At 47.9% G+C, this 23125-nt stretch overlaps 1 protein-coding gene across 1 annotated transcript in view; it reads left to right on the top strand.

The window, feature by feature from the left end:
• GMDS (GDP-mannose 4,6-dehydratase) overlaps positions 1 to 11546 on the top strand; it is a 412680-nt gene extending 401134 nt beyond the window's left edge. Inside the window, exons 10-11 of the mRNA XM_042049040.1 lie at positions 10112 to 10180; positions 10559 to 11546. Coding sequence (XP_041904974.1) covers positions 10112 to 10180; positions 10559 to 10621 — 132 coding nt within the window. The 3' untranslated portion in view covers positions 10622 to 11546. The remainder of the gene's footprint in view (positions 1 to 10111; positions 10181 to 10558) is intronic.
• Positions 11547 to 23125: the final 11579 nt, after the last annotated feature.

Here is a 23125-nt window from a genome sequence, read left to right as displayed (position 1 = left end):
CGCTGCTTGGACTTCCTTCTCTATCAAGTGCACCGGAGAATACATTTGGGACGTACTCAGCATCAGAAATTATCCTACCTTGTTTTATTTTAACCCTTTTGTGGACTCTTACTTGTCTTGTAACTGTGTTCAGGCAAGGATAGCTTCATTTTTGCAGACAGGAGCCCCACAGTATCATGTTCTGAGTCCCCTCCATATGGGGACTTGGAATTTTTTTTTCCCCTTGGGTAAAAAGATCTCAGTTCTTGATCTCCCTTTAAGCTTTTCACAGCTTAAACTCTCTCCAGATATCTTGTCTTGAAAAGGCTTTTCAAATTGGATGGGGGTTTTATTGAGAAATTGGAATGCAGTGAGGGGTGGGGGATAAGGTGATGCATCCCATAAATTAGGTCGGGTTTATGACTGTAGAGGAAGGCTGCTTCTAAAAAAACAGCCAGCAGTAAAAGGCAGATTGTGACTTTGTCCAGAGAAGCAGCAGCTCCCTTCTTCATCCCCCATACTGCAGGGGGGGAGTATTTTACAACTGCTTTTTGAACCCTGAGAAATGACTGAACATCCTCTATGCTAACTCTTATGTACTAGTTAATCCATAGCAGGGGGGAAAGGCAGGAAGAGAGAAATATCCATCTCCTCTCTGTCCTCTTCCCACAAGTCTTAGCACAAGCTTCAGAGAGACAGAGGTTCATGTAACACTGTAAGAGGTAAGGAAGGGGGTGTCATCTCTCCTGCCCAACTTCAGGGTGGTGAGGTGAACACAGGGCAAAGACAGCAACTGCTGTTATAGGTGGTTTAGTCAGTTTTTCAATTACATGCTCTTTAGGTGAAAAAAATTCCATTTTGAATAAATTAATATTTTTTATTAGGGCAAGTATAACACCACACTGTTCCAAAAAATATTCTAATATAATTTTGATGTTAACATAACAAATGCCATGATTTTTTCAGAAATGTGAATGTCCATGGGTAGCAAAATCACCACAAACTATGTATCCTGTATAAGAAAAAGAATAACTCTATGAAGAAGTAATATCCTGAGTTCATACATCTGTATTCATTAAATTGCTGCTTAATGCTAAAATTTAGATTTTAATATCTAAAAATAGATAGATAAATATCTAGAAGTAGAATGCAAGATAGCTGTCCTAATGTTTACTGTTTTGTTGCTTATCATTTGTATTTGACCAGTGACGATAACTGAATTTGTTTACATTTCCAATATAAGTTACTATAAATCAAGTAATTTTTAGTGGAATAAGAGAAGAAATTAAGTAGGCTTGCATCATGGGTTGCTGGGGTTATCACTTTTCCTATTCATCTTGACATGTCAGTCAGCCAAGACAGCTAACACCAGGGTCTGTGTTCCATTTCCAGTGAAAAAGACATTCCTGCACAATAAACCCAGCTGAAATCAAAAAACTTCACAAAGTGATTTCCTGATCGTTGCAGAAAATGTGAAGAGTAGGGAGTGATGACAAAACTAATCAGAGTGAATAAAAAAAAGGTGATAGTTATATGTAATAATTTTAAAGGTACCATGCCCTCACCTAAATAATACATAATGCAGCAATAAAACCACATATGATGAGGACATTATTATCTTACTCTCCCTCCCAAAATAGTTGTCAGAGTGGAGAATAGATAAAGCAAGAAGAAAACACACTGATAGTGAGCAAAAGTAGGACTTGAAGGTACCAGTGAAAAGAGGAGAAACCTGTTTTCTTTCCTATACTACAGCTGATCTCCATCCATATGAAAGAGGTTCATCTCTCACAGGATCTTGATTTTTAGTGGTGTGCCAGTGACACATTTGTCCAGGGAGCCTGAAGAAACATGCTAATATGCAATCTCCCCAAAACCTCTGCTCTAAAAGGAAAATTCACAAATGCTTCCAACCCATGTCATGCAAAATCCACATTATTCAAACAATTCTTAATGCCCAGGTTAGTTTGAAACATGGAATGGTCAGTTGACACATCAGCAGCCAGGCTACAGGGCAGTGGAAGTCAGTGGGGGTGGTAGCACGTGTAACCAGAATTTGCAAAGAGCATATATATTTTGTTACAAGAGTAGGAAAATCTTACTTTGATAATTATTCGTTTGCATTTTAGGAAATATGCTAAAGATTTTAGCTGTGATGTGTGTGTTTGGATGACCTGGTACAACATATCAGAAAGAAGGTGTTTCTGCTGGAGCGAGGCCAGAGGAGGGCTGGAAAGATGGTCAGAGGGCTGGAGCACACCTCCTATGAAGACAGGCTGAGAGGTTATTCAGCCTGGAGAAAAGAAGGCTCTGGGGAGACAATAGAGCAGCCTTCCAGTACCTGTGGGGGACCCACAAGAGAACTGGAGAGAGACTTTATACAAAAGCATGTAGTGAGAGGACAAGGGGGGATAGCTCTAAACTGAAAGAGGGTTCAGATTAGATATTACGAAGAAATTCTTTACTGTGAGGGTGGTGAGGCACTGGCACAGGTTGCCCAGAGAAGCTGTGGATGCCGCATCCCTGGAAGTGTTCAAGGCCGTGTTAGATTGGTCTTCAAGCAACCATGTCTACTGGAAGGTGTTGAGTGGAAGGGGGATTGGAACTAGATTATCTTTAAGTTCCCTTCCAACCCAGACCTTTCTATGATTCTGAGACTGTGTCCAGCCCTAATACCTGAACTATCATAATTATGGTCTGTATATGGCAAATGGAGTGGGTTTAATTTTCTTCCTCTCCTCCAAAAGTTCCCTGTTTTATTTAGGAGAAGGATTCCTGTGAACTAGAAATGATCTTGCCGTTCGGAAGCCTCTTTGGCACTTTGCAGGGCCATGAGCTGGGTTACAATTGCACTTACATCCAAGCTGGGGAACAACTTCCAGGTCTTCCCAGGCGTGCAAAATTGGGCCTCAGGGCAAATTACGAGGGATGGAAGCACCCGCCTCACTGCAGCCAGCTGCGGGAATTTTGCTGTTTGCAGCAGCAGGGCTTTCCCTGCTGCGGGTGGAACACTCTTCGGACTGCCTCATGCACGGCAACCTGAAAAGCAGCCATGGTTCCCCTTGCAGCGGGATGCCCTGGCACAGAGCTATGCGGGGCGGCTCCTGATGAGTGAGCTGAGCTCCGCATCCAAAGCGAGTGAAATTCAGCACTGCCTTCGGGGATATCGGGCTGTAAGTCGGGAGGAATTTTATCTGGCTCGAGGGACGGCACTGGCCAAGATGTTTTCTCAGGCTTCGCTTGGCAAATGGACAGATGTGAATAATGCTCAGCCCTGCGAGGGGCTCTTGTGCCTGCAGCCCCGCCGGTGCTTGCTCCGGGGCCGAGGTCTCTCCCCCCAGGCCGCAGCCCCGCGCCCATGAGCGGGAGCGCCGCCTCCGGCTCAGCGATTCGGGTCCGGCTGCGGGCCCCGGAGACACCTGGGGCCAGCTCCCCCTGCCTCAGCGCTTTATCGGTGCTGGCGGTGGGGCTGCCAGGACTGGCTCTGAGTGAGCCCATTTCCCCGGAGCGGAGCATTGTTCCCGGCCTCCGGCCGCCGCGTGGCCCCGCTGATGGACAATACCACCCGTCCCCGACTTCCTGAGCAGACCAGACAGCTTGCTGTTTTCTTCGAGTCTCTTATCACCCCCTGTCATTGAAAGAGAGGTCTGGCTTCGGCTTCGGTTGGGGCTGATAGGCAGCAGCGAAGTGGAAAAGGCGCAGGGGAGGGAGGGGAAGAGGAGGAGGAGGGGAGAGAGGAGCTCCATTACTGTTATTATCGCCCTAATGTTTATTACTGTTCCGAGTTCATTTGCCTTAACCCTTTGGAAGCTGGTCAAATTAAAGATTATCAAACTGATAAGATAAAGCCGCTGTTCTAACGCCCCTGGTTCCTGGCGGAAAAGCGAAGGTTGTGCTGAGGTTTTATTGACTGTGTGGTTTGTGTTAATGCCTTATTGCTGGAGTACAGTGGGGTCCCGAGATAAGACCTTACCCTAAAGATGCCCAGCACTCGCAGCCTGCCAAGGTCCATCAGATGTACAGGGGCTCAGCGCCGTGCAGAATCAGTCCTTTCAAGTCATTCTTTCCCCTTCCCTTCCTCCTCAACATGATTTTAGTAAAGATTAAACTTTCTGAATAGGGAGGGGATTTGCATAGGAAAACATGCTAGGGGAAAAAAAAACCATTATGCCTCTTATTTTCAATGGCATTTAGTTATAAGTGAGTTTCAGCCTATTGGTTGCTTTTGCCTTTTGCCTTTTCCTGTGGTTCTTTGCGAACAATACTGTCTTTCTGCAAAAGACTGCTGACCCAAGAGTGGAAAGCAGTCTGTTCATGCTGCATTAAAACAAATTTAGATCAGGAACCAAATTCACTGGCATTCTTCTATTCCCTTGGTACCCCAACTGCTCCGCAACTTTGCTTTTCTAAGAACAGTGAAAAGAAAAAATAAAAACTGAGTGACAACAAATTTTGGCTCATCTTAAATTCCTGGAGATGTTTACTGTGCTTCTTGTTAGGCTTGGGCTTCGCTTTTCAATACGTTTTATCTTCAGTCTCCTTATATTTACTATGGAGATAGGAGTCTCTTGCTTTAATTATACTGGGTTTTCATCCCTGTTACTATAGCTATTATAACAAACATTACCCTCTGCAAAGAAGCCAAGCCAGTGTTCTCTGTCCCGTGAATCTCCACAAGAACACGCAGAGCAGCGCACAGGAGACACAGTGCTCATTACTGTGACTCCTTCTGGGGTTTGATCCAAGCTCAGCCGAGCCATGCATTGAATTTTGCACCAGTAAGGCGCATGTTTACAGGCTCTACAGCTCTGGTTTAGTGAGATACTTGTACTTTTCTTAGCAGAGTGATCAGAAGAAGTCACAGTAACTGTTTTCCAGTGTTACATCTAGGTTAAGATGTGACCTCCCTGGGCCTGGTGGCAAGTGTGGCAGAACACAGGGGAACGGGGCATAAGGCTGATGGTGAAAGAACTGCCTAATGAGCAATGCATGCAGTCTCCTGACTGTTTGCAACACTTCAACAAGGCTGTTCTCCAAGCAATAAGCTGCAGCAGATGCACATCTATACTGTGGGGCCTGGTGCTACCACTGAGATTTACTACTCGTTAAAAAATGCTATGTAAAATGCTTCAAGAAGTACACAAAAGGGGAAATTATTTCATAATATAGACCTTAGTGTATACATTACTGTGATATAACTTTTTAGTAGGGCCTGTTGTGATAGGACAAAGGGTAATAGGGTAATCATTTTAAACTGAAAGAGGGTAGATTTAGACAAAATATAACGCAGAAACTTTTAATGATGAGAGTGGTGAAACACTGAAGCATCTAAAGCAAATTGCCCAGAGAGGTGGAAGATGCCCCATCCCTGGAAACCTTCGAGGTCAGGTTGGATGGGGCTCTGAGTAACTGACCTAGTTGAAGATGCCCCTACTCAGTGCAGAAGGGTTGGACTATACGAGCTTGAAGTTTAAAGGTGCCTTCCAACCCAAACCATTATGGGATTCTGTGATAATGATGAAAACACAAAACTGCAGTCTAATCAAGTATCTATGTTTAGTTTTTTTTCTTTTAATGGGATAAGTTAAAGCTAAAAATTGACAGTTTTAAGAAGGAAATAAGGAAAATCAAACACAAGTGGAGTTTGCAGGGAACTTTGGCCCCTCTATTCTTGAAATCTTTAGTGGCAAAACATCTTGAGCAAAAGAGTGCAAGACTAAACACTCAAGCCAGAGCCTCCACCAAGCTGGGTTGTTGCTCTTTGCTTATGGGAACTCTGATGTAATAAATCATCTTCCAAGCAGTTGCGCTGATTGTGAACGTAACCCTGGCTGCTTTTCAGATGCAGTTACACTGTTGTGTGCTTAGATCAAGTTTGTTTATTTTTAGAGGTAAAGCCTTGTCTGTGCTTCAGCAAGCAGAGCTGGGCACAATTCCATCACAGGTGTTTTACTGAGGACTTGATCTCAGTTTTATTCTTCTGTAACAGAAAGCAAAAGCTGGCACTGGGTGCTGACTTCAGTAAAGGCACATTTGAAAGGGAATCAGCTGAGCTGTAGTAATAAAGGAAGCCTTGGCCTTCTTTCAGGCCACACTATCTCCTTTTTCTTACATTGTCTTGAGGCTTTAAATTTTCAGTTAAAGTTAATTGAATGAGACAGTGATACAGTGCACAGTGAAACCAGATCAATCACTGCACGAGACAAAATAGGAGTCACAATGTCACTCAGGACAAGAGCTTGGGAAATGTGATATTTACATTAAAATATTTCACATTTTTGTCTCATGGTTTAAGAATCAAATTTAAAAATGCCTTACCACATTGCATAACAAATTTCTCTCTGCTTATCTGTATGCATTAGTGTGTGTGTATTTGGACAACAAAATTGAATAATCATAAAAGCAAATTTAGTAATAATGGGGTATTTTATACACAGTTACACAGCCTCAATTGCAGAAAATGTAAAATAGAAAAACTCACACCATAGGAGCTCATTCTGTTCTCTGAGAGGCAGTCATATGACAGTGAGCTGCATATAAAGCCATAGGAGAATTTACGTGCTCATATTAAGTGGCAACAGAGAATTTGACTGCTGTCTTTTCCGTCTTCCTTCCCTTTAAATATTTACCTGGGTATTGTTTCTGACTCCTAGCTTGCTGTTAAAACTTGTCATTACTAGTCACTTATGTCAACTGTTCGCATGGAAAAGAAGGACTTGTTCCTTACAAAATGGATAACTAGAAGCAAAGACTTAATTTTATGTTCATGGTCTGGGGGCTGTAAAAGCAACAGAAAGCCTTAATCAGTGTTCTCAGGGTTATAGACTCTTAGCTCAGTGTCTAAATCCTCAGAGTTTTCAGGGAGTCAAAGGGCTTTGTTTTCCTGTCAGTATGTAAAGCACAATGGCACAGAAAAAGTAATCCTGCAGGAATACAAAACGTGAAGTGGTGTCATTTCATCAGATGCTTTTCCATCAGGAGCAGGGATGTGGGGCCGTTTATATTCAGCAGCAGCTCTTTTTCAAGAACCACCCCCATTTCACCAAACCACCTTCCTACCCTTCTCCCCCCAAAAAAAAAAAAAACTTCCAGGTTTTCTCCAGTGGAATCTCCTTCTTCTTTCCTTGCTTTCTGATCTGATTGTAGTTCCAGAAAGTGATGCCCTGGTATTGAAAAATTAATACACTTTAATTATGAACATACAAGAGGGGTTTTTTGGATGGTGTTTTTTTTGTGGATTTTTTCCTTTTGGAAGCCTGACAGATGCATCTCTGGTTTCAGTGAAAGACTTAAACAATATAAACAAGCCGTCATTCTGTTCCAAGAGAAGCTTTTTTTTTAATATTCTTATTTTATTGTAATTACCTTATTGTTTTCATATTATGAGCTACTTGTAGAAAAATACAGGAAACATGAGTGCAATACAATCCTTTAATCAGGAATAGCTTTGTTCTAGTCATCATTTCCATTCAGTGTTGAAACTTTGGCTAATAAGAATGCAATCAAACCTTGAGTTTAGGTGTAATATGGTTTAATATTATGGTTTCATTTGGCCTCTGTACCAAGTAGCTTCTGTAAGTGAACCTTTTTGAAAGTGCCTAGGAGACATTTTGTCTGTAATCTATTTTCAAGTAAATTAACAAAGTTGTGTTTCTCAAAAGGACACAAACATCTTCAGGAGAGCCACTTAAAATCTTTCAACTCAAGTCAGCTGGGGAATTTGTATTATCATATATCTTAAACCTTCCATTATTTTCCTCTTTTTTTTTTTTCTCACAGATATAATACCTTTACTGCATCATTGTTAAAGCTTGTGAACTTTTAAAGGAAAAAATATGAGGTTTTTTTTATACCTAGATGGATTCAATATACTAGTTGTTTGTGTGATCTCTACATAGAATCCAGAACTTCAAATACTTCACTTTTACTGATTTGCAGCCTACCCCTAACCTTGTTTTGGCCTACTCATTAGATGGATGTTTATGTTTTTGAATAAAGGGCTGGAATTAGGTAAAGTGTTATTTTAGATAATCTGTTTTAACAAAATGCATTTGTCCAAGACAGTTAAAAGACTGCTCCCAAGCTGTTCAAAAGCAGAATGCAGCTACATACAGCAGGCCATGGCAATTCATTCTGTACTTCCCAGTGGATTTTTTTTTTTAATGGGAAGCCAGTATCTTAGATAAGGCTTAGTTTCAAAGTATGTTTTTATGTAAAGATTGTGGATGTAAAAGTTTTACTTACACAGCATTTATAAACATGAAAATCTAAGTTTTATGATATAGCTTTTATGACTTAAAACTAGGTGATATAAAAAGACTTCAGTTCTAGCTAATGGCTTGAATTAGGGCTGAATAAAAGGCAATTGTTTTTATACTGAAATTATTATTTTATGAAGGATTTCCTTGTTTCCAGACACACATATATACACGCATATGTAAATTAAACGGAACTCCAGATAAAAGACATACCTCCATGAGCACATTAGAGTCTGATCCAAATTTTATCAAAGTTAGTGGGCATCTTTCCCATTTTAAACCAGATTTTGCAATCCATATTCACACGACCCTCCAGGGGATCCCTCAAGTTGATGCGGTTTTGCATGACTTGGCCTCAAATGTCTGCTGCAGTTTCAAAAGCCCATTATACGGCTGCAGTAGGAAATCATTTAGTCTAATTTAAGGAAATCATGGCGTTTTTTTATTTTCATATCGTTTTGTTCTAATCCATCTGTTTACTCTCTTCTGAAGGCAGGATGAAATGTTTTTTAGCCTAAAGACTGACCTAGTAAAACTGCTGCCTGGAAAAAGTCTCAGCAGACGTGTTTGTTCCACATCCCCTTCTTCAGTGCCATATTTCCTTTGGTGGATTTCCTCTGCTCCTGAAAGAAAGCTGTCTAGCTTTCTTGTGCACAATTATGAAGGAGAATTTCCTACATTTTACTGCACAGGATGAGGTGATTTTGGAAGTTAACGTGACCTGAACCACATATGATCAACAGAGAGCATCTGAAAAATGTAGCATGCAGCATTACAAATTAAAAAAATCTACATTCACAAAATGCTCCTTAGCTCCACCGCTGGTGGAAGAGGGAGAAGAAAGGCAGTCCATGCATTTTTCTGGAAAGCCTGCTGTGTTACCACCATGAAGTCAAATGCAAGAGGAGAATTCAGCCTTAGCTTTGTTGTTCTGTAACAAAGCTGGGTTTGTTTGGGTTTCCTTAAACCTAGACAGACATAATTTTAATATTTATTGCTACTAAGACACACAGCTTGTGAAGAGAGATGATATATTTTATTCAATCAACATACAGACATTTGGAAAAAGCTAACTGTTTAAACACTGTCTTCCAGTTTTAAACAAAGATACAGTCAGTTTTTGTATTCAATTAGAAATGCAGTTAAAGGAGCTTTTGTCTTTGTTTAATTTTGTTACATTATTTTTGATGAGTGGTTGTGGGATTGTTTTGGTGTGGTAGCACTTTTAAGGATATTTGAATAGTAAGGTGAACATGACCAAAGTCTTGGTTTCTGTAATGGTTTCAAGTTAATTTCTTTTCATTTATGAGATATTTAGACTTTCATTTGCATGTGGATACTCAAAATACTCTAGGAAAAAAATATGTACGCATTCAACAGCTGGATGTTTAGTACTGTTGCATATGGTTACCCATATCCAAACAGTCTTTCAGCATCATTTTTCTGTGCTCATGTTTTTATTTGAAAGAGACTAGTTGTCATGTTTGCTCTGTGATTTACATTATTTAAACAAATGGGGGGAAAAGAATTTGAATCAGCTCATTCACTAGAATGACTAAGATGTACAATAACTTCTTATAATATGTTCACTGTTATATGGCTGTAAGGCTGGAGTTCAAGCCCTCTGTGTACACACAAAGAAAGAATAACTCTCCATCTGAAACAGCCTGGTGAAAGGATGCTGCCTCCTGGTGATTTAATAGGCATATGAGCTTCCACTAAAATTGCATCTTCAAGAGAAGTAGTTTGCCCTTGGAAGAGTCCAGCGGTGGGCCTGGCCCACGTTCAGTTCACAGGGAAGCAGGAGCAATGGGGAGGCCATGAGGGTGGGGAAGGTAATGGTCCATGCAGCACCTCTGTCTTCTTTTCCGCAGGATTTTCTGCAAGGGGACTGTAGCAAAGCCAGGCAAAAGCTGAACTGGAAGCCGAGAGTCACCTTTGATGTGAGTGGCCTTTCTGGCGTGCTTTGTACCTGATGGGTGTTCATGTCCTCTAAAAACAATTCGCAGGGAGGGGAAAGGAGGGGGGACACATCTGTGTGGGGTGACCTGGGCACACTGAGAATCCCCATTTTTGGTGCCTCTCGTGGATCCTTGCTTTGAAGAAAGCAGACACTGTGACAGCAATGGGCACCCCAGCGCACTGCGGCCCACTGACACACACGGGGGCCTGGGCCAGGGATGCTGGGCCCAGCAAAGCCCCATCCACTCCCTGTTCTGCTCTGGGGGGCCAGGGGGGCTTCTCATGCTCTGAGGCCTTCCTGACATGCTGCCCATTTGTTCCTGCACTGGGACTCTCATCTGTCTCTCTCCCTCCTTCAGGAGCTGGTGAGGGAGATGGTGGACGCTGACGTGGAGCTCATGAGGAACAATCCCAATGCCTGAGCCCTGGCTGGACCCAGCAGGCGTCACAGGACCCATGCCACGGATGCAGCCCATGGCCAGCACTGCCATGAGCCACCAGGGTGGGCAGCTGCCCCTCCCTGTGATGGTTTTATTGTTGGCCTGCCTGTGCGTAAAAGACCGGTTTTATTCCTGCCTCCACCCTCTACATCCTCCCAGTGCCTCTTGCCCCACACATCATCCCAGGGTTAGCTCTGCCTGGGCTAATTCTGTCTTCTGCCATTAACTGGGGAAGGATCATACTGTACCTGAAAAATTGACCAGCCAGCAAAGCCACTGATTTAATTTTTAATTGAGACTCATCTTTCTATTATCTGGGAGCTCCAACATATTTTTATTTAATCCCATATGAGAAACAAAGCATTTCCTACCCTCCACTCCTCCCCTCTCCACATCAGCAGGCCTTTGGTGCAAACATGGGCTCGCCATACCTCCAGACCTTGCTCCACAGCTTCCCCTCTTCTGCCTTTCCTGAACACTCCTTGTTTTTCTTTCCTGCAGCCTTATGTCCACCCCAGCAGCCCATTTCCAGTACCTGAACTCTGTAAAAGTTTGGATAACTTGATATAACTTGCAGCTAAATCGCCTTTTGACCATGCCGAATTAATTCCTAATTGCTGGAATTGCTTTCAAACCAGTCAAGTCGGGGCTTGTATATGTTTTTCAGATCTTCATTTCAGAGTGTGCATGAGTCACAGAAAGCCTTTTTGTCCAGCACCTTCTCAATCCGGGGAGATCAGGGTGTTTTGGTTTTTGACCCCCTCCCCCAAGAATCAGCCCGTTCCCCTTCCACCCTCTTCCTGCTTACTATAATTAAACCTCAGACGGGAGTGTGAACCATTTCAAAAGAAGACTTAAGAAATAAAAACAAAATAAATAAAAACCTTTAAAAAAATAGAAACTTCAAGGTGAGTAAATATTTTTTTGCTTTTTGTGCCAAGGTACCTGGGTTATCCAGAGGTCGTCAAGCCCATACATTTCCCGTTGGTTTAGGATCTTCCACCCACCAATTACTCCCATCATTTTTAACTTTATGCCTGGAAATGAGCAAAGAGCAAGATACACAGGAGGGAGACACACAGGAGATACACTTTCTTGAAGTGCATCTCCTTCTTTTTAACTTCATATGGGGGGACCCCCATGTTAAAAGGAGGAAAGTAAGGGGGGAGGGGGAGGGTAGCTGTACCCGGAAGCGGTCCCATGATGGAAGTGATGTGGGGTGACAGGAGGGGGCTCGAGAGCAGCCTAGGAGGAGCCGGGAGGGTGCTCCGTGCACCGGTGTCCAAGGGCGGCATTTGCCGGAGGTGCCATGGGAGCTGCGCAGCGCGGAGGGGAGCGGAGTGGACCGCGGCCGGGCAGCCGGAGCAGCCGCTTCCTTTGGGGCTGTTTCTTCGAAAGCGCACGTGGGGAAAGAGAAACGTGGGAACCCAGCCGCTGCTTGAGACCCTTCCTACAGGTGCACAGAGTACGAGCCCTCGTAGGGCGGGGAGGAGAGGGAGCAACGGAGAGAGAAGGATGTCCCTGTTGCTCTCCCTCCAAGCATCTCCCCACGCGTGTGAGGGTCTGCAACCCGCACGCAGTTTCCGCGGCACGTCGGGGCTCTTCCAGCACAGACCAATGCCGAGTCGTGGAGACTCAGTCCGGAGGCCTGGAGCTCCCCACGGCAGCAGCACTCACACAGTGCCACTCACCCCGCGTGTGCGCACCTCCACACGCGGGTATATTTATAAAAAGCTTCCTTGGGCGTTTTTCTCCCCGAACGAGTACGACTCCACTGCTGCGTCTTATTTTTTTTTTTTTTTTTTAAGAGTAAAATAACACTAAACCTCCTTCCCGTGGGTTCATGTCCTTGCATTAGCTGCGCTCTCCCGCAGCGTTCGCACCGCTACACAGCCCCTGCAGGACGCGCTCGCCGCTGTGCCCTGGGCATCCACCCGTGTGCGGCCGCAGGGCTGCGGCTGTGCTCTGCGGCTGCCATCGCGCACTCGCCAGGGCCGCACGGCCCCGTGCCCAGCAGTGGCTCCCCCGCCCTGGGGCCGCGGCGGGTGGTGGAGGGGAGGGGGCGAGCTCCGGCTGCCCCGCCGCACCGAGGGCTGCCCCCTCCGCAGCGCCTCGGCCCGGCGGTCACAGGCTGCGGGTGGCGGGTCTTGGGTGGCGAACGGAATAATAATAATAATAACAATAACAACAACAACAATAATAATTCTTTTATGACGAGGCATTTTTGCATTGCTGCGAATTATTTTTTTCGCTTACAGTGATTCACTTGAAGAGGCTTGGTGGTATATCTAAATATTAGTTTGCACATCTCTGCCGAGGACTGGGAACTTGGACTTCAGAGTTTTTTCTTTGGCATCTCTCACTGTAGCACACTCCAGAGAAGCATTTTTATTCTCTGGTTTCTCTCTCTATACTGTGGAACAAGTTAGGAAAAGGATGAGAAAGCGAAAACTGATTCTAGACCAAGCGGTCCCTCGTGGTGGCCTAGTGCTGGGTGTCTTTTTGCCTTTGTAGGGAAAAAAAAAAACCGAAGGTACTGGTCATGACAGGACAAAATTCACACTGCCCCACTGCTTTTTACCATTTGGCAAAGGTCAGAACTGCTTTTCGGTTCCCCCAATACTGCCTTCCTGCCTCATTATTAACTGCTCCTAAAGTACTGCTTTTTGACCACGGGATCACATCTTGAAAACGAAATAAATAATAACTTAAAAGGAAAACAAAACAAACCACTAATAAGCTGGGACTTAGATTATATTGTATATGTAGCTGATACACCAGTTATAGACTTGTGTTCTCTACATCAGTTTCGCGTGCATGTCAAGCGTTTTGTGCACGCAGGTTCGGAAGATATATCCCCCTCTGCCTGTCCCTGGTCCCATATGGAGACACTGCAGCTTCGTTAGTGGAAAACAGCAGCTCCAGTAGTAAATAACCGAGCAGGCCCCAGTCTCTCGCGCCTTTCGCAAGCTTCCAGCCATCCGCAGCAGCAGCAGCACCGAACAAAGCAAACGACAAGGTGGGTTTAACCTTTCCAGGAACCGCTGTGGCACCGAAGGGGAAAGGCCGGTTGGTGGCCGGGGCCAGACTATTGACACTCTGCGGTGCCCAGGACCGGGAATATGGGCCCTGGACCCTGCCGGGAGTCCCCGCCCGGGCAGCCTGTTCCACTGCGTCGTGGGCAGACAGAGAGGTTCACCCTGCGCCGCTGCTACGGGGAGAAGCGGGATAGTAGTGGCAGCGCTGGGTTGTGGGGGCTGCCCGGGAGTACGCCCCGTCAGGAGAGGGGACTCCGGCGGGCAGGGAGAAGAGAGGGGGCCCAGCTCCTGCCCAGCGGGCGGCAGAGGGCTGGGGCCCGGTGGGGAAGGCCGGCCTGGCCCTGCCTGCTGCTCCCTGCCCGGCAGCGCCAGGAATTACGAGCAGCGTCGGCCGGCTCGCTCCCCCGCGCCCGCCGCCTGTCAGCGCCGCCGCCGCCGTCCCACGTCTCTTAGCCATAACTCAGCCCCTCGCCTCGGCCAGGCGGGCCGCTGCCCTCCCCCAGAACCTGTCTTGACAACGGAAAAAGTACCGCAAGAGCCCCTTTTTAATTTTTTTTCTTTCTCTTGAGGCCTTTCAGGGGCTACCGGCCACTCGTGGGCTTGCAGACAGCAAGGAGCGCGGCGGCGGCCTGAGGTGGGGTGGTCCCACGGGAGCATAAGCCCCTGCCACTTCTGCAAGCGGGCCAGGACGGGGGTCAGCGCTGCCCCAGGGCCAGCCGGCGACACAACCGGCCCGCCCGCCGCCCTCCTCCCCGGCCCCGGTGCGGAAGGCCGGCGAGACAAAGTGACGGGGTTTTTCTCGGGGTCGCGGAGCAAAAACCTCCAGCGCCATCTAAAAATACACCTCGAAGCTTGGAGCGCCAGCCCGAAGGGTAAAAGCAAACAGGGGCTGAAGGGGGCGCAGCCCCGCTCCTCGGGCACGAACACGCCAGCTTAGGGTGATGGTGGGAAGAGGTTCTGCGGCCGGCTCTGGTCGCGCTCGAGTGCTGCAAGGGTATTTAGAAAAATAAAATTTAGATGTAAACTAGGGGAATGGAAGAGTCTGCTGCCGCCGCCGCCACCACCTCTCCCCGACGCCTTGCACATAAAGCAGCCACGTCCCTCCCGAGCGGACATGAGGGTCACATCCTCTTCCCGCTGCTCGCCCGGCCGGGAAGGCGTGCTCGGGGCTGCCCCGGAGCAGCGCAGGGAGAGGGGCACCGGACGGGGGTCGCCACCCCTCCCGCCTGTGGGTGGCAGGTTTGCAGGGGTGGGCGGCAAGGGGAGGCCCCCGTCGGCTCGCAGGGCCGCGCTCCTGCCTCCCCTTGTGACCCCCCTTCACCTCTGATGGTTCGCTGGCGGAGCATTGTCTCCAGACACAACAAAACCAGGACGGAGCCCTGGAGCAGGCAGGGCTCCAACGTTTTGACGGGTGGAAGAAAAACATCAACAGATACTTTGCAATTATTTGGTGATGGGGGCTAAGGAGAGGCGGGCGGGGGAGAGGTTGCTTCGCAGCAGCAGACGCTAATTGCAACCTTTGCTTTGCTAATGAGCTCGCACCGGTGCATTCCGCGCTCCATCACCGTCCCACCTTCCCCCCCCCCCCCGGCGGAGGGCTTGGGGGGTGGGAAATGGCGTCGGGAGAAAGTCGTAATTTTTCTGCAATTCGTTATTCGGTTTTAAATCCATCCCATCCTTGAGAGGCGAGGTTAGAAGCGCTGGTCGCCAGCACTTTCATAAATCCTCGCTTGGGGAAAACGGCGGGCAGCTCCTCGCTGGCAGGGGAGAGGTGCGTGCGAGCGCCCGGCCCCGTCCCCGCCTGCGCCCCGTCCCCCGCCGCGGGCAGCCGGGCATGCCCGGCCCGGGGCCGCGGGGCTGGCAGGGCGACGTGCCCCTCCGCCGCTCACTGCTTTAGCCTGACTTCACACGATCGGACCGGGGGAAATGCACATACAGAACACATACAGAAAAAAGAGTTCCGCTCGAAACTCGCGTCAAAACGGCACTGAGAATGTATTTATACTGGGCAATCTTGCAAGCACCGACATTGTTTAAACAATTCTCTTATGCTGTGGATGACATTATCAGTACTTTTACATTATCGTTCAATGGAAAATATTCTTCTTTTTCTTATTTAAAATATTTATTTTAAAAATTTATAAAAAGGAAAAAAAATTAAACTTGGCACTTAAATGTTCTGGCAAGTAAATAAATTCCAGGAACGTTTTGGGAAAAAGGTTTATGGCATTTTTTTTTTCTGATCCGAGTACTTGCCTTCCGAGGGATGATGGTTGTAGTGATATGACCTGTTTATTCATCGATTCATATAATATATAAATATCCTGAACTCATGAGTGTAATAATTTGCGTTTTTTCTACTGGAGGAAATTCAGCTATTTTAAGAGTTAATGGTTCTAAATGTGTTGGTTTTCCTGGATTCTCCCCAGAGGTGATGGGGGCTGGAAAGGAGGGGGGATTCCAGGTTGGGGTTTTCATTGTTGTTGTTTTAATTCTGCTGAACGCAATCTAAAACAGCTGACCTGAACGTGGGGTGATACACGGCACAACCAAGCCCCCTGACACCTAAAGGTCAGGTGAAAGTCTCCAGCAGGTAAGTTGTGGGCCGGCTGCCTGCCCAGCTCACTTGCTCTCTGGCTCACAAATTGTTCCCTTCTGCCCACCCAAGTCGTTTCAAGCTGTGTTTGTTTAGGGGGGAAAAAAAAAAAAAAAAAAAAAAAAAAAAAATTTGCCGAACACCCAATTCTCTTTGAGCCGGAGAGCTTGTGAGCTCTCACCGGTAGCTCGGGCTGCCTTCCCTCCTCTCTCCATCCCAGAGCTTTGTAACAGCTATTATTTTATGGCACATGCAGACCAAGCAAGGCGCAAGTCACGGGCCTAGATGGTCGCGGAGGCGTGTGCGACAGATGCGTTGGCTTGGGGGGCGAGGAAGAAATCCCCCCCCACCCCCCAAAAAGACCCTTCCTGCTGAACGGGGGGAGGGAGTCTTTGCCGGCTGCTTTCCCGGCCCGTGAAGCACAAAACACTGGCGAAGCAGGCCGGGGCGAAAAAATGTCCCTCGGACCGCAGGGACTTGCCCGCGGTGCGGTGCTGCTGTCTCTTCCCTGAACACCGCGACCCTCCGACGGGCCTGTTCCGCCGAGCCCGACGCCCCCCGGCCGTCGGCTGTCCGGGGAGCACCACCTTGTAGCCGCTTGCCAAGTTGCTGGGCACCAGCAGCGTTACCACCGAACTACACTCAAGGAATCAGTTCCAAATGACACCGAGGGCTCCCGCTCCGGACGGACCAGCCGGAGTTACCCTTGGAAGATCTGGGGCTTACTCCTCCGGCCGTCCAAGCAGGCCTTTTAGGGCGCCTCCTTAGGAAATGAGGGGGTGTCCCACTCTCGGCCCGCAGGCACCCGACCGCTCGCTACCGCTCCCTGCACTGCCAGCCCCGGCCTAGGACAAGGCCTGCTCGCTGCCCCAGGTGCGTGTGTATCATTTTAAGGGAGAACGGGGGGCGCAGCAGGGCCGCGAGGGGTCCCCGCTGCCTCCACCAGGGTACGGGGCTGCCGCCCGGCCCCGCAACTACCGGGTAAGGAGCCGGCCCTCCCCCCCGCCATACGGCTATTGTTTCGTTCAATTAGGCTCCGCTTGATAAAAAACAATCGCTCGTTAACCCTCGCCCTCCTCCCTCCTGGCTGGTGTGTTGTGAATGGCGACATCGTCTCCCTTGACCCCCGTCTCCTTTTCTGTCTTTCTGTCCCCTGAAAAATGATTCCGCGAGCTCTGATTGAATTTTATTCCTTCCTGACCTGGCCCGTTTTTATTGCATGGACACCATCAATCTTGACCTAACGCGACGTTTGTTTATTACTTTGGAAAGAAGCGAATGGCTTTATGAGCCTCAGCGTAATTAAACCAGGAAGGCTACGTTCTCCGCGGCACCGCACCACCTTTGGGGCGGATTCACAACAGACAAGACGCCGGGGAGGCGAGGCAGAAGGGAAAAGGGAAAAAAATGGTGGGGGGAAACCTATACGGGAAGGGTGAGTGGTACCCTCCCAGCTCGTGATCTTGTGACCGAGATACCGGAATGAAACTCGCGCGCGTCCCCGGGGAGCCCCGAGCAGTTCCCTTACACCGCACTTCAGGCCCGCCAGCCTCTTGCGCAGCTTGCCGCGTAAACCTGAGCTCGCCCTCCGCGCTAACCCGGCGGCGCGCTTACCTGTGCGCCCGCGCAGCGACAACTCAGCCTCGGACGCCCTGACAGTGCCCACCACCGTGCTCCTCATCTCCCTCCTAGCAAAAAACGAAGCAAAACCCCAAAACCACAAAACAAAAACCACCCCAACACCCCCCACCCCCGCCAAAAAAAAAAAAAAAAAAAAAAAAATCAGGAGATCAGCGCATCTCGAAGTACGGGTGAATTTGGCCAACACGCCCGATCCCAGCACACGGAGACGGGGAAAAAAAATGGACGGAGGAGGAGTTGAATACGCGGAGGAGTTGAAATTACTTTACGAGTGAAATTAATTGAAAGCTAATGTTCAATTAGCCGTCGCTATTGAAATGGGTGATTTCGGGAAGTGGACAGGGGAGAGCTTCCAGGGGCAGCACCGCAGCTCTCCTGTGCTGTGCAGGGGAGCCATGTGCGCGCCTCGGCGCTGCACGCTTCTGCCAGCTACGCAGTCAAACGACGTAATAAAGACTACACACCCTTACCTCACGCTCACCTTCACGTGGGCGCGGAGAGGCGCGCAGCCCCCGACTGTGGGCCACCGCTCCTTTCCGCGCAGCGGCACTGCCGCGCTGCTACGCGCAAAACCCGCACAACCCGCACCGGCTTTCACGTACCCGTGCGTGACTCGCCCGAAACATCCAACCCAAGTCTCCAGAGGCCAGGGCGAAACTCTAAGCTCGTCCTGCTCCAGCAGCGTAGTTTTGGGGAGGTCAGAGCAGCGTACAGGCAGCTGGTCAACACAGTGCAGCCCCAGAGTTACCAATAGTGTTACAAAGTTGAACCCGGCTATGAAAACAGCCGCTAACTTCGAAACGTCTTTCCCGAATTTCGTGGCTGTCAGAAAGGGACCCAGAAATCGTAAAACGGCGGTTTGGAACCACTCTCTTAAATGTCTCCATCCACAACACAGCCCCACCATGTTCTCCACCTGACCTGGCCTGTGGAGGTAGGGAAGGGGTTTTAATCCATGTCCTCTCGACTATTTGCATGCACTTCTCTGCTATTTTTGTTATGACCTTTGCAGAACATAATAGGAACTGTAATTGCTTTAAGAAGAAATTCTAAGAAGGAAACTTAGAAAGGAGAATATTCCTCCTCTGCACGTTTTCCACAGTTTGAGTGACAGATGAGCAAGTACAAGTAAGAAACCACCAGAACCACCACCTAAATTGAATGGTGCCTCAAATTGATTTTTTAAAATTGTTTTTGTTTGTTTGTTTGTTTTTTCATAGGCGAAAAGCAAAGCTACAGTTTGGAAAAAATCAGTTTGAGCTAAAAAAACCCCACAAAGCGCCGTGCTAACCTGGCGCCTAAATGACCTCTCCGCAGGCATGGCTGGGGCCAAGTGTCCCCGTTTGCTGTAGGGGCCGCCACCACAGATGTCGAGGCCTTACGGGGACACCTCTCAGATGCTGCCCGGGCGCATGTCCTGTGCCCACCGCTGCGCAAGGTCGTACCGCATCTCTTTTGGTGTTCAGGGCAGGCCCAGTTCTGCTGGGAGACAATCACAGGTCAGAAGGGACGCTCGGGTTTGCCTCCTGTGCTCAAGAGGAGGGAAGCACAAGAGGAACAAGGGTGCGTGGGACCCCGCTGCTCGCAATTCATGATGGCCCGTGGGCAGACGCCCCACTCCGTGCCCCCTCGTTGCACTGCCCCAGCCCGGGAAGGTTTCTAGCGGGCCCGCTCGGCCTTTCCCCATCCCAGCTGCAGCCGCAATGCCTCACGCCGAAGGCTCCGGCCCGGCGGAGCCCGGAGTTGCCGACTCCCCATCTGTGCAATGTCGCGCAGGGACCCGCGGCACGGGACTGCGCGCCCGGCGGGCCGCCTCCCGCGGCCGGGCCCGCACTTTTCACTGCCTACCGCGGGGACCGCCAGCACTGCTAATCTTATTTTCGTTGTGATCAATTTCTGTGCAGAGGGGGAGAAAAAAAACCCATTATGGTTATGTTAATAACAAAAATAAAATAGTGTTTTTAAAACTCAAGACGAAGCTCGCGTGTGCGGTGAGCCAGCTCGTCGCACTGAGAAGCAGGAGGTGACCTCCGCCGCCACCACGCACGTCATTGCAGGAAAGGGATCCCCTCCGGGGGCAGAAGATCCCGACACGACCTACCTGAGACCGAGCGGGAAGTTTCCCTTCGCCTCCTCCCTGACTGCGAACCACCCTCCCGGCTCGACGAGCCCACTCCACCCGCCCCTTTTGCAGCCAGGGCCACGGGTAGCGCAAGTTGCGCGGCCGCCCCGCGGCAGAGGGCCGCGGACCGCCCCAAGCATTAGCAGTAATTACACACGGCACTTGTTTAAGCTACGCACAGCCCCCCCAGCTTCCCTCACCGAGCAGCACCACTGACAATGCAACGGGTTATTAAACAAGCCGGGCTAATAACTGCTTTCCTCCCTATTTATTTTTGCCACAAACACCCTACCGCTGGAGACCGCTGAGAAAACCCAAACTACAGGAAAGCCGGCGCCTGATCTCAACAAAAATAACAGGCAAATAGCACACTCAATCTCCTCTACCCTCCGCCTTCTTTAAATTTTATTTAAAATACATGACGGGGGGCAGGATGGTCTTATTATGCTGCCGCCCCGCTGGCAAACCCATTTGCCGGGGCAGAGGGGTCTGCCCCACCGAGGGTCTCCTCTCCAGCGAGGGGGAGCGGGGGCGTGAGGCAGTGAAAGCCCCGCCGTGCCTCTGGCCCGGCAGTCCCGCTCCCACGGAGGCAGCGGTGGGCGGGAGCCGCCAGTTTAGCTGCCCCACTCGGTACTGGGAGAGGCACCATGGGGAGCAGAAAGTGAGCCCGACCGAAAACAGGTAGCATTTTATTTCCCTTTACTGGTGAAAAACGGGGAGCAGCAATTAAAACATGTCCCTGGAGCGAAGGCGCTCAGCTTTGCTCGTTCTCCTCATCAGCTTTACCACAACCGGGCGATGGAGTGTTTGAGTTTCTCGTACCCAACTCAGCAAACAAATAAATGTAAATAAGGCCGGTAATCTTTGTAGAGGTAGTAGCACGAAAAAGCAAAGACTTAAAAAAACGTATCCTAAGCCAACGCGTTCTAAGATGACACACTCCCTCCAGTTCATTCCTTCTGCTGAAGGTGTTTTCTAAACATTAGACTACTGCTTTGGAAGGGAAACACAGCTCAAAAGCGAGGTAATAAGGTTGAACTGTAAATACCTTTGTATTTATTTACAGCGTAACCCTTAACAATGCAACAGCAATTACTGCTAAGTGTTGCCTTTAGATAAGAGATTCTGATAGGAAACTGTATTATCTTGAAAGCAAATTTTAGGCCTTAAATATCTGTAATCAAATAAACCTATTTCCAAGTCTGACTGACAAGGCTGATTCATTTAAGTTAATGAATTTATTGCATTTTGGTGGTTACTTACAAAAGGGGAAGGTGATCCCCATTGCCCGTAGGTTCTTAATAGTAAATTGTCCAGAAGGTAAGATTCTTGATATGACAAGACGCCACTCTGTGCAGCACTCATTTGCTACCCTGGTAATATATACTTTTTTTCCGATTTGAGGAAAAATGAGGGAGGTAAGGAGAAAAAAAACCAAAAACAAACAAACAAACAAACAAACCAAACCAAAACAGCACCCAAACAACTAATAAGAAAAATTCACCCACACAAAATATTTTAAAAATAATTTCAGTCCGAGCAATTGAGACACAGACCAGTGAAGTCCCTGAAGGACGGGAGTAATGCAGAGCTATAAAGGTGTAAGGGTAGACTGTATAAGTACCCTTTAATCCAACTACTTTTTTCCCCCCTGAAATAAAATAGTACTTTAAATCTACGTGTTACAGAAGCGGCTTCACAGATGTGATTGCACGCTTTGCTATCAATTCTAAGAAGCAGTGATTTATATGCTCGCATTATATTTAAGAGTACACGTACTACAGATTATTTGGCATCTGCTATACACTGTGGAGTTTAGAAAAATATGCAATGCGTATATGAAACTATAAATAAATACGTAATCCTTCTTTAAATATAGGTACATATGTAAATCCTGGATATAAATACATTTGAAACACACACAGAGCAATCGATAGCTCGACATATACAGTTACACATGGTCTGGAATTTAGTGCATGCACTTCTACCTCGGAGTTATCACTTAATATATCCTTACATAGGCATATTATTTAAAACAACGTAATGTCGCCATACTACTGTGTATGGTCAAATGTTTCCAGGTCTTGCCCATTAATTGCTAAGAAAACGTGTTTGTTTATTTGCCAACTCAGAGCTGCCATGGGAAAGTATTTTTTTCCTAGTGGATAAGGCGAGCTGACTAAGTGGAACATATTGCAGAAGAGACTGAAAAGGGATTTTTTGACCTAGCAGTTCCTAAATGGTCTTTGGAATTTGTGCGGAGAGGAACAAGCTGTTCCAGCGACAAAGTTAGTTATGAAATCCCTTTTCCCTCTCTTTCTCTCTCTCTAAATGAAAGTATTAAAATATACAGACGTGTAAAGGATCATTCCAACTGAATGGTAATTTATTAATAAACAAACAATGCAATACCTTCAGAATATTTTCAACAAAAAAAAAAAAAGAAAAATATTGATAGAATAAGATTAATACAGTTTCCCTTTTTATATATAGTGAAAAAAATCAGCGTTTCAGTCAATTTTAACGTCACTTTTCAGGAAAGGGGGAAACACTTTCTGGCGTTTGGTCCTCAACATCCAACTACAAATTAAAAATAAATTACTATGTCGCAATTTACATTTTAAAACAAGTCCTTGTAGAAGAGGAAGGGGAGGGGGAAAGAAGCTGGTACTCTATGCTGGACTTTTCGCTCCCTTTTAACCACGGGGCATGACAATACCTTAAGGGACCGGGAAGAGCGCGGGGTGGGGGGCGGGAAAAAAAAGTATTTCTCAAAGCAATTAGAAAAAAAAAAACTTACGTGTTATTGGAGTAACACTGTCCTTTAACAAACCAAGACATGCTTTGGGGCTGTCTCTGTACAAAAGCTTTTCGCGATGCGCTCGCTTCCCTCCGCGGGCGCTGCGGGGGCCGGCGGCGCGGTGCGGACCGGAGCGGAGTTCCCGCGGTGTCCCCGCGACGGGGCGCGCTCAGAACTTGCCGCAGTCGTAGACGAAGGCCCCGGAGGTGCGGTAGAGCGGCTGGCTGCCGGGGAAGGCCATCTGACAGCTCCCGCCGCCCCCCGCCCCGCCGCCGCCGCCGCCGCCCCC

Source organism: Corvus kubaryi, unplaced genomic scaffold (genome assembly GCF_017639235.1).
Source record: "Corvus kubaryi isolate FWS band 111438036 unplaced genomic scaffold, C.kubaryi_AGA036_p1.0 69, whole genome shotgun sequence".
NCBI lineage: Eukaryota > Metazoa > Chordata > Aves > Passeriformes > Corvidae > Corvus > Corvus kubaryi.
The sequence above is the reverse complement of the archived record's forward strand: the minus strand, read 5'-3'. Positions and strand labels throughout refer to the sequence as shown.